Source organism: Zingiber officinale, chromosome 7B (genome assembly GCF_018446385.1).
Source record: "Zingiber officinale cultivar Zhangliang chromosome 7B, Zo_v1.1, whole genome shotgun sequence".
NCBI classification, from domain to species: domain Eukaryota; kingdom Viridiplantae; phylum Streptophyta; class Magnoliopsida; order Zingiberales; family Zingiberaceae; genus Zingiber; species Zingiber officinale.
The window spans coordinates 105,134,555-105,146,712 of record NC_055999.1 but is presented as its reverse complement, the minus strand read 5'-3'; the positions used below and the strand labels follow the sequence as shown (position 1 = coordinate 105,146,712).

Sequence of the window (12,158 nt, the reverse complement as noted above, 5' to 3'; positions counted from 1 at the left end):
GTTAAATGATTATGGATATAAATTTAATAATAACATGGAACGTGGTTAAATGACTATAAATATAAATTTAATAATAAAATGAAATGAAAATAGAAATAAAAATAAAATTCATAAATCTTAAAATTATTCTTAAATTATCATTCCTAAATCCATAAGTCAAACATTATTTTTTATTATCATTTCATTCTCTTATTCTCAAACTCACAAACCAAACATCATCTACAATTTATGTATTTTAATACAAGGGGACTCTATTCCCCTTCCAATCCAGCATATGTGGATAGTGAATCCGATCCATATGGAGCAACCCGATCAGCTCCAATAGCATTTGAGAACATCTCTCTAACACTTTTTTTTCAATTCAGAGATGATTTGACCGACTACCAATATAGACCCGTGCGGGTGAGGAAAAGCCGTACTCGCATCGTATTTAATTAAATGTTAAGAGTTGGATGTAAACGTTCTGTTGAGAACACATGCATCTTGTTTCCTTAATAATTCGAAGGGCTTAGCTAGCTGCCTGAAACATATGAACTAAGTTGCCTTTTTCCTCTCTCTCTCTCTCTCTCTCTCTCTCTCTCTCTCTCTCTCTCTCTTCTTTAGAACTAGCTAGGTCTTCCTGGATTTTTGTAGCCCCAAAGCATCGAGCCAGACAGACCGAGCGAAGCTAGCTAATTATTAAATCCCTTCAGCTACCCTCTCTTTACTTTGTTGGCCTCTTCTCAGTTGTTGTCTCACAGTCACAGCTGTATCGTTTCTGGTCTTGGTTGCCATCCCTGCATGCAACTTAATGCAGTATTAAATACAACCATACAAGATACAACCAGCTCTCTCTCTTTCAGTACTCTCCATAAATCCTCATCAACTTCAGGTCAGAGACCACCACTTCAGGCTTCAGCCACAGCAATCTGCCAATCTCCACCTTCCTTCCTCTTTCATGAACCAAAGCCTCATGAAACTTCTCCTTTCCACCTTCGTCCCCCTGCTCCTCCTCTCTTTCCGCTGCGCCTCCCAACTCTCCCCAGATTTCTACTCCTTGTCCTGCCCCACCGTCGAGCTGCTTGTCAGGGGCACAGTCAGGTCAGCCTCAGACTTGGACTCCACCATTCCGGGCAAGCTGCTGCGCCTCTTGTTTCATGACTGCCTAGTCCAGGTCCAACTTAATTAATCTCATCCCCTCAATTATCTTAAAGAACGAACCCCCGATCGACAATTAAGAATGAGTTTAAGCAGGGATCTGTACTGTGTGAGCGTGCAGGGTTGTGATGGGTCAGTGTTGATACAAGGAAATGGCACGGAGAGGAGTGACCCTGCGAACAAGTCACTGGGGGCGTTCTATGTGGTGGAGTCCGCGAAGAGGTTGCTTGAAATGGTGTGCCCTGGCACTGTATCCTGTGCTGATACACTTGTTCTTGCTGCAAGAGATGCTGTGGAACTGGTAAATTTGGATTTAATTTGCAACTTCACTTTTTCAAAATATCATATCGATCAGCTCTATGCTCTGTCGCTGAGAACCTAACTCAGAGTCATTGAATTTGATATACAGACAGGAGGCCCTTCAGTTCAGGTTCAACTAGGAAGGAGGGATGGCTTGGTTTCCTCAGCCGCAAATGTGAGGCCCAACATGGTCGATACGACCTTCTCCGTCGACGAATTGGCGGATCGCTTCGCCTCGATAGGCTTGTCCATCGATGATCTCGTCGTCCTTTCAGGTAGTAGTAGATCTAGCAAGTAGCTAGAAAGAAGTCGATTTCCTCAGTGCATGATCAGATTCTTGTATTGTTCGTGTGGCGTCGAATCTCATAGAGTTTAATTATACCTCCCAAATTGAAGGTGCGCACACCATAGGCTCTTCTCACTGCAATACGTTCAGTGAGCGATTCAAACAGGACTCCGATGGAAGCTTGGTGCCCATCGACTCCACCATGGACCAAGGCTACGCGAAGCAGGTCGCGGAACAGTGCTCGACTCGGACGGGCACCGCGGCAGTCGACAACGATGCGTCGACGCCGGAGCTGTTCGATAACCAGTACTTCGTCAACCTCCTGGCAAACCAAGGCCTTCTCCACTCGGACTCGGTTCTTGTTAACGACTCGAGAACAAAGGGCAAGGTGGAGGAGTTTGGCCGGAGTCAAGATGCCTTCTTCGCGAGCTGGGCTCAATCATTTGCCAAGCTCTCGACCACCGGAGTAAAGACGGGCGATGAAGGGGAGATCAGATTTTCTTGCCAAAGTGTGAATGGCTAGATAAAAGCATATATAGAGTATGATATACGAATGTGATGCGTGCGTAGTTCTTTTGATCTTCCATGGCACACAATAACTCTCTACCATAAGTTTGCGTGTAGTTCCTCGTCAATAATATTCTTGTCAAACGATCAATGTGTAAGTGTAATTGCAGTGTCTGAAAAGTCATTAGCCTGGATTCAATTGTATTGATGGCGATATCGTCCAAACATATCATTGTTTTGTCAAAAGGATCTCTAAATTTGCTGATCGATTTGATAAGGCCTGGATTTCAATTTTTTTAAAAAGTCAATATTTTTTTTGAAAAAATAATATTATATCCCGTGAGATTTAAAAAAAAAAAATATTTTGAACACTATAACCCAGGAGGAAAAATCTTATTGGTTTAAACACACTATAACTCAAACTCTAAATTTTAAAATCTTAAATGCTAAATATATATAATATATCCCGTTAGTATCTAATTTTTTTTTATTTTGAACGTTATAACCACGAGGGAAGCTTGAACAATAGAGGGAAAATCTTATTAGCTTAAATACACTATAACTCAACCCCTAAATTCTAAAATCTTAATCCTAAATACATATAATATACCCTGAAAAATAAATAAATAATAAAAAAAACCTTGTAATGGAATCTAGGGCGCCTGTATTCAATCCAAGCACCCTAGTGTTAGTGTGTGCACTTATGTGCCAATTGTTAGTGTGTGCACTTATGTGCCAAGACACTCCTTATGTATTTTGTGGATAATTATTTAATAAAAGTAAGAATTTGTCATTAATTATTTACTTTTTTGTATGTATATGATTAATGATAAAGTCCCACAGATTAATGGGTATATTAATCTGGGACGACAGTCAACATGGGGAACTGACGTGAACAAAATCCAACATTTTCTCCTTCTTTTCAAAATGCCCGGACATATTTTGGCTCTTTCTTCTCGTTCCTTCGTTCACGTCACTGTTTTTTTTTAAAAAAAAAAAAGCCCTAAACCCTCTTCCCCTCTTATCCCGCTCCTCTCTTCCCCCGCGTCAAACCCTAGACCCTGCAGGCCATCTTCTTTAGCGATCGGCTCACGTGGAGTGAGTTAGGATTTTCGTCCAACCTGTACTACTCATCTCCCTCCTCTCCTTTTTCTACTCGTGTTTCTTAATGGCACATTTCACGGGAGTTATCAAGGGTCGGAATGTGCCATTTTGAAAGACCAGCACCGCTCGTTTTTTTTTTTTTTGTTTTTTGTTTTATATAATCATGATGATTAATGGAGAATTCGAAGAGTTATCATAATGATAATTAATGAAGAATTTGAAGAGTTATCATAATGAAGGTCATAAATGAAGAATTTATGGAGCCTATAACTTTTCATCTCCCTTATTAATGAAGATCATAAATGATGAATTAATTGAAGGCTTAACTCTTCGTATTTCTTGGAAGCTATAAATAGCCATCCTCGGAAAGAATCAAAGTAAGGATTTCATTCTCTCCGTTTCTCCTTCGTCAACTTCGTCTTCCATCGGAAGAGATCGGTAGTGCTTCCAAGACTTTGTCGATCCAAGTGGCTAGCACTTAACGGATCGTGTCAAGTTCGTGATCTAATGCGCATGGATACTGCTAGAGGAGTCACACCGTCAAACCCTAGACCCTGCAGGCCATCTTCTTCAACGATCGGCTCGCGTGGAATGAGTTAGGATTTTCGTCCAACTTGTACTACTCATCTCCCTCCTCTCCTTTTTCTACTTGTGTTTCTTAATGACACATTTCACGGGAGTTTATCAAGGGTCGGAATGTGCCATTTTAAAAGACCAGCACCGCTCGTTTTTTTTTTTTATTTTTTGTTTTACTTGCGAGTATACAATTTAGGGTTTTAACTTTAAAGTTTAAGGGTTAAATTATAATATTAAGCATATTTCCTTGAATCACTCGAGACGCTATGATTCATTGATAGGCTAAGGAGGTCAACCATTCATACTAGACCCTAAGTGCTTATTTAAGACCATATAGGACTTTCTTAAGTATAAAGTCATGGTCAGGATTATCTATACTTTCAAATCTAGGTGGTTTACTTACATAAACTTCTTCTTTTATTAGTTCATTTAAAAAGACAGATTTAACATCTATTTGATAAAGCTTGAATCCTTTATGAGCTGCATAACGCAACAACATTCTAATTCACTCAAGTCTGACTACTGGAGCATATGTTTCATCATAGTCAAATCCTTCTACTTGATTAAACCCTTTAACTACTAATTTAGTTTTGTTTCTAACAATTCTTCCATTTTCACTTAGTTTATTTCTGAATACCCATTTTGTTTATATTACCTTTTTATTATCAAGTAGTGGTATTAAGTCTCAGACTTCATTTCTCTCAAATTGGGTCAGTTCTTCCTATATGGCTATAATTCAGTTTAGGTCAAGTAAGGATTTTTCTATGTTTTGGATTCAATTTTAGATATTAACGATATTTGACTTAGATTTCTAAAGGATGATCTAGTCTGAAGTCTTAAATCTGGGTCACCTATAATTTGTTCAATTGGGTGGTCTAATCTGACTCTTATTGTTATAGGCTGTGATTATTCTTGTGGTTGATTTTGTTCATCTTCATATTCATCTATTAGATTTTCACTTGATCCCCCTAGATCAGTGCTATCTTTAGTGAAATCAATTGGTTGATATTGAGAGTGAGTTGGGTTAGGTTCTTTAGAGTTAGTAATTTCGTCGAATTTTACATTAGTTATTTCCTCAATTCTTAGAGTGTTTTTATTGTAAACTCTATATCCTCTATTGTTTAGGGAGTACCCTACCAATATTTCATTTTTCTACTTTTGAGGTAAATTGTCCGAAATATTCTCTAGTGTTTAATATATAAATAGGATACCCAAATACTTTAAAGTATTTTATATTAGGTAATTTATTATAGTAAATTTCAAATAGGGTTTTATTATGTTTTTTATTTATTGTTATTCTATTTTGTACATAGTAGACTGTATTAATAACTTCTGCCCAGAAATATTTTGGTAATTGGTATTCATTAAGCATTGTTCGAGTGACTTCTTGGAGAGTTTTATTTTTTCTTTCCACTATTCTTTGTTGGGGGGTATTTGGACATGTGAATTCTTGATGATACCCATTTTCTGAGCAAAATTTAGTGAACTTATGATTTTTAAATTCTCCACCATTATCACTCTTAATTCTTTTGATTTTTGAGTCTTTTTCATTTTTTGTTTGTTTACAAAAGTTACTAAATATTTCAAATGCTTCATCTTAATTTTTTAAGAATTTTACCCAAGTAAATCTTGAGTAATCATCAATTATGACTAGACAATATAAACTTCCATTTATAGATTTTACTCCATGCGAGTCAAATAAATCTAGGTGTAGCAATTCAAGTGTTGAATTAGTTTGAATTTGATTAGTTAGTTTGTGAGTTAATTTGGTTTGTTTTCCTTGTTGACAAGGATTACAAATTGTTGAGTGTAAGTTAGGTAGTTTTGATAATCCTCTAACTAAGTCACTTAGTTTAGTGAGATTTCTAAAGTTGATATGAGACATTCACCTATGTCATAGCCAAGTTTTGCTCTTTTATGTCAAGTGACACTTAATTGAGGAGTTGGCTAGGTTAATTGTGTAAGCATTCAGTGGATGTAAACCTGACCTTATATTCTGAATCATACAATTGACTAACACGAAGCAAGTTAAATTTAAAATTTTCAATAAGAAGTACTTATATTACTAATTAAATTGGATTCTAATTCAATGTTGCATATTCCAATTACCTTCAGTTTACCGTTGTTTCCGAAGGCAACTATTCCTAGTCTTTTGAAGGTTAGCTTTGTGAACATTGTTTGATCCCCGATCATGTGTCAGGAGCAATTACTGTCCAATATCCATTTATATTCCTAAAAATTTGGAGAAACAAGGTTTTAGTGTGAATTTGATTATGATATTAATTTTTAAATTAATTTTGTTTTTGATTTTAATTTTTGTCCTTATTCATCTCACTCAGTCTCAGTTTTCAGATAAAGAGATCCTATGATTTTATGAAATGAGTTAAATTGAATTTCAGGGTTTGATTTAACTTTATGTTAGATTCAAGTTTAGCTTTGGGTTCAACAAATAGACAATCTTCAGATAAACTTCTGGGCTATGGTGAGTCACCTGGACATTATTAGAGTAACCATCCTTTCAAGGTTTTCCAAATAGTCCTATTCACTGAACTTAATAATAAAACTTTGGTCTAACTTGCTAGGATTAGTAGATGGTAGCTTCAGTTAGTTCCACTAAGCCAAATGCACCAGGTCGAAATCATATCTTCCTAGACATGCATAGACAGAGCTTCCCTAACTTATTATCATCCAAAACTTCTCCAGTGCTATTTTTTAATTTATACCTTTGTCCCTATTTGATCTAATTCTAATTACCCAGCCGGATAAACTAATATTTTGGATGTGCCAACAAATTTGGAGCCTCCCCTGAATTATTGAGTTTTATGTTTTAGGTTTATGTCATTTATTTTTATAGTTATAATAAAATTGATGGTAATTATTTGATTTATTTGAGTTTGATTTCATTTTATTATTTGATTTATTTGATTTATTTGATTTTATTTGATTCTTTAGTTTTGAGTTAATGTGTTTAGTTGGATTTGGTTTTATATAATGAATTTCAGTTTTAGGTATATAGAATTTATTGAGTCTTACTTGCGTGGTAAGGTACACTTTCGGAACCCAAGCTTTAGCTAGATTTTTATTTTGACTTATCAGTGATATAAAAGTTTTATTTGTTGAGCTAGATTTGTATCTGAGCCCAGATTTATTGTATACACCTTTTTGTATTTTAAGAATTAAGTCTAAATTTTTTGATCTAGTGGTGAATTTTTCTAGTAAATCTTTTAAATTAGTCACTTCAATTTTCAATTTAAAATTTTCTTTTTCAAATCTTTCAACTTAAGTTGAGTTAGTGTTTTCTGTTTGGGAGTTTAATTGTTTCTTAAGATCTTAGTTTTCCTTAAGGAGTGAATTATTTTGTGTTTCAAATTTTATTAATTTTTTATTTAGGCAAGCAATTATTTTGAAAAAAATTGGAAGTTAAGATAGAAGATACCTCATTTGAGCCTTCAGAAACTAGTGCGGACTCGTGGCTTGATTCGTCTTTGGACTCGTCGTCTTGATCTGTCTCGCTTTCTGATTCTAGTTATGTTGCCATTAATGCTAGGTAGTTGTGGTGCTTCCTATCATCGTCATCCCAAGTCATCTTGTCTTCCTCCTGCATTTCAGTGTTAACTAATTTATTTAAATAAAGATCTCTTTTTGTTACCTTTGCGTTGTTGGTTTCCTCATGTAGTTCGATGAGTTTGTCTCACAACTCATTCGCACTTTCGTGTGGGCCAACGCTGTTTAGTTCCTCCTTTGTTAATCCGCACTGGATTGTGTTAAGAGCCTTGAAGTCAATTTGGGCCTCCTTCTTCATTTATGGATTCTAATTTTTCGGGTCCATTAGAATTCCAACGTTGTTGACGGGAGCCTTGCAGCCTTTAGTGACACTGAACCATTGGTCAAAGTCGGTCTTTAGGTATATCTTCATCCGTTTCTTCTAGTATAGGAAGTTGTCACTGTTGAAGAGGGGAGGACGTATAGTGTTGTATCCCTCGTTTTGGGCTATGAATCTTGCACACAAAGAGAAAAAGAAAAAGAAGGTCCCAAGACTGAGTCTTGGATTAGCAGTGTGGGAGAGAAATGAAAATATTAAGACTAAATTGGCGTTGCACCAATTCAGAGTAGTTTGCAACGAAAAAAATTATCCAAAGAGGTAATTGTACCAATTTGGATTATATCGAAAAAGCTCAAAAACAAACAAAAAAAATATCACTCCCTTTTCCTGATTGATGGTTGTACCAATTCAGAGCGGTACCGCCTCTGATACCATTTGTAGGATAAAAAAGAATGCTAGAGGAGGGAGGTGAATAGCGATCGTTGAAAATCGATAGTGAGTTAATCGAAATACGCAGTGGAAGAAAAAATGAACCAATGCTAACAAACCGAGTTTTACTTGGTTCGGAGCCTTCGACAGCTCTTACTCCAAGACCCACACTCATTGAGTATTTTCGTTGGGAAATCCACTAACAGTTCGCAAACGTTTACAGGAGTTAAGTACAAGAGCTGAAAAAGTTACCAACAACAACAAAATGAGAAAGTCTTGGTCGCCGGTTGTTGGAGGAGCTTGACAGCATCGCAGGAGTTTTTTCGGAGCATCGAGCAAGAAGAAAACTTGTCGTAGTTGTTCTGAAGCTCTGGGTCGAAGGCCTTTAAATAGGTCCATTCCGAGGGTCTGGACCATCTGATTCGGCCAATCGATGCGTTCCACGTAAGCTTGTAGATCAATTTTCGCGTCGAGTCTGGGTGCCCAGACCATCTGGGCACCCACGGCCCTGCCCAAGCGAGTCCGATCTGAACACCCGGACCCCCTTTTCTTCAGCCTTTCCACCTGCAAGAAGAGGTTAGTCCAGACAATCAAAAAAATATATTTTACCCTACAAAATAGAATTAGCATAACATAATAGATTATGAGTAGTAATTAGATCCTATCTCCCCGAGACCAGAATCTAGTCAAGGTCTCAGCTTAGGTTTCCCAAATGGACCTAAGTTGGATCGACGCTTATAGTTCCTTTAACGGGGAACACGTCCTCACTGGATCTCTTCTCCAGTTACTTACCTTTACTTACCACTTGCAGTCAATCAACTTGCCTCTAACCCACCAGGTCTTCCCGACAGTTGTCAAGTCCGCATATCCAACTGGACTTCAGCCGGTTGTTAGGTCCCATGGACCCAACTGGACTTCCCGCCAGATATCGGGCTCCGCCGACCTATCTGAACTTCGCACCAGCTATCAGGCCCCGCAAACCTAGCTAGATTTCAGTCTGGTGTTAGGTCTCTCAGACCAGTCAACTCCTGCACATTTGGTAGAAAAGTTAGACAAATATCACATTTAACTTTAACATATTTGTCATACATCAAAATCAGATTATTAGTGCAACCTGCACCGACAATTTATTCTTTACTTGACTCATCAATTGCTTCATCAGCAAGGATACAAAACTTGGTTTCTCCAATTTCTTCATGAATTTTATCTCTCACAATTCACAATATCAACGATAATTTTCAAAATCTCTCTTTGAATTTCCGATTGATGTGTACGTTGCATTTTTAGATGTTTTTTTTTTTAAATACTATCAATTTCTGAATTCATTCTTCCCAACAAAGTTACCAATTCTATATAATTTTCACAATTTTTAGAGGCAACTAATTCATCATGACCCTTAAAAGGATAAACTTGCATTACAAGAAACTCCACACTTTCTATGGACGCCTTTGAGAGCAACCAATTTCGCTCAATTTGCTCATAAGATTATTTTTCTAATCTTCTATCAATATGCTTATTAAGATTTTTCAAATCTCCCCATTTTCACATGGCAAAGCTATGTCTTCAATTGTCATGATCTTCATGGCTCTAGAACGGATAATTTTTACAATTAACTATTTTCCTATTTTTAAATCCCTACAGTGAATATGTCAAATTGTGCTAAATTAGTGTCAAAAACATAAACATAGAAAGGAAAACAAAATGCACTTTACTTCTCAATAGAAAATTCAAGACAGATATTTTTGAACCCAAAAAGATTGGAATCTACGCTTTTGACCTTCACATTCAGTAGAAAGATAATCATATAGGTTGAATTGACCCTTTATCAATATATGCTCTTCTTATCTCATCTTATAGTTCAATGGATGTTAGAAAATTGGGATGTGAATTTTAGGATCAGAAACATATTATAAATTGTTACTTGAACGTGGTTCGTCAAGAGTCTCATTTCAAAATCTTGGCCTTTTAGTTGACGCTGGTTTTAAAATATAAGGGGTTATGTTATTTGACTTATTTAAATCATTGTTAATTTATCATTCTTCTTTTCGAAGAAATCAATGATTTTTAAATTATTTATTGTAATATTTTACCTATAATCAAAATAAATTTTATAGGTTTAATTTATTTAAGCTAATTCAATTCAAATTACAAATTCTTTACTTATTTAATCATATAAGTTCAATTAAAAAAATTTCAGCACAATTATAAATATAAAATAACAAGTTAATTTATTTAAAAAGTATTTTTTAAGAAAATATACTTCCAACGCTTGGGAAACGAACAAATGAAATAAATTTGTCTATAATTTCAAATATGAAGATAAAAAATTTTAACCCTACATTTTCAAATTTCAACCCTAAAAAGGTTTATAAATTTGTTTTCTTTCTTTTCTTTGAACAAATATAAACTAGATACTAAATTCGATGTTTACATTTTCAAAACTAAATATTAGAAATCTTAAAATCTCATATGTTCAATTTCAACTCTAGAAAATAAAAATCTTAATATATTCACATAATATTTAAAAAATGTAATCTATATAATTGATTACACTATTATATATAAATAAATTCGAAACACAAACATAGAAGAATTTTCATTTCTTCAATAGTTTCCAAAGGTGTTCTTGTCTAATCCCGTCTATGCGTGGGATGCTACTTCTTTTATAAATGATTTTAGTCGATTGCTTTAATGCTTTGTCAAATAATGATTCAACGATCTAATCTAGATATTAATAACCTAGGTCTCTAAATTGAATTGAGATTTTAAAATGAATTAGGCTAGATGTTCCCTCGGGTTATTATTATTATTTTCTCAATTTTATATTTTAGTTTATTGATAAAATAATATAAGAGTGTCACTTCATATGATCGGATGAGTTTGAATTGAAACAAGGATTTTATTAAAAAAAAAAAAAATCAATCCAACCTACATTCGAAAACTCTTAAATCCGAAGTCGAACTCGGATAACCTGACAATCCTAACAATCAAATTAAAAAAGTTTTTTTTTTTTGAATTACTTTTATCTAATACTTTCATCATTATAATACTAGATATGGATATACATAAAACAAATATCTTAATTTTTAAAATAAATTTAATTTAACCTTAAAAAACTCACTAAATCCTAAATTTAGGTTAATTTGAATCCATCCTAATATAACCTGAAAATTTGAATATGACCCAACTTGAAAATTTCTAACCTAAATTTAATATTATTCGGGTTGACTCAAGTTAGATTGACGGGTCAAATTTATTTTTAACACACCTAAAGTAATACCTTCCATTATCTCCCATTTTAACACATAAAACTCTCTTCTAAAACATTCCTAATTCAAAAATTCTTTGGAATTGTATTGATTTTATAATTAGATGTATATTATTAATTTGCTAGTAAATAAAATTATTGGTTTTATTTAGGGTTGTAAACCAGTCGAACTAAAATTGAGCTAATCTAGGCTCGAGCTTGACTTGACTCGATTTATATCGGCTCGACTTGAGCTCGAGAGCTCGAGCTCAATGTTTAATTATAAGATCGAGCTCGTTTTTTTTAATATATAAATTAATATCTTAAATATTATATATTATAAAAATTATACAAAAAATAATTATTATTATTGATTTGTTTGATTCGACGGACCACCGAACTAGTAATTATAAGGCTCGAACTCACCAATTAATAATTATTAGAGTAAATTTGATGGTAAAAAATTTATGACTTTGATGGGGAAGAATTCATAGGAGGGACAATTTTTTTTAGTGGGCATTAGGTATTCAACTTACATTGATTAATCTTAGGAGTGATCGATCGAGCCCCATGAAAATTTTTTACCGACCATTAGGATAAATCAGAAAGCGTTTGCAGTAGACGATCGACCAGTCCAATATTCTTAAATTAATTGTTCATTATGAGAAATTCATCCGTTAATTCATCGAGACTAGAACTCAATCCTTAAATGTATAGAAAATTGAGAAAGTACTCTATCGTTGCACTAT

The 12,158-nt window shown here is 34.6% G+C and overlaps 1 protein-coding gene across 1 annotated transcript; it reads left to right on the top strand.

The window, feature by feature from the left end:
- The first annotated feature begins 808 nt into the window (after positions 1–808).
- LOC122006696 (peroxidase 18-like) lies at positions 809–2,469 on the top strand. The gene is made up of 4 exons (XM_042562288.1): positions 809–1,153; positions 1,259–1,438; positions 1,547–1,712; positions 1,834–2,469. The coding sequence occupies exons 1-4, from the start codon at positions 938–940 to the stop codon at positions 2,244–2,246; spliced, it is 975 nt and encodes a 324-aa protein (XP_042418222.1). The 5' UTR covers positions 809–937; the 3' UTR covers positions 2,247–2,469.
- The last annotated feature ends 9,689 nt before the right edge of the window (positions 2,470–12,158 follow it).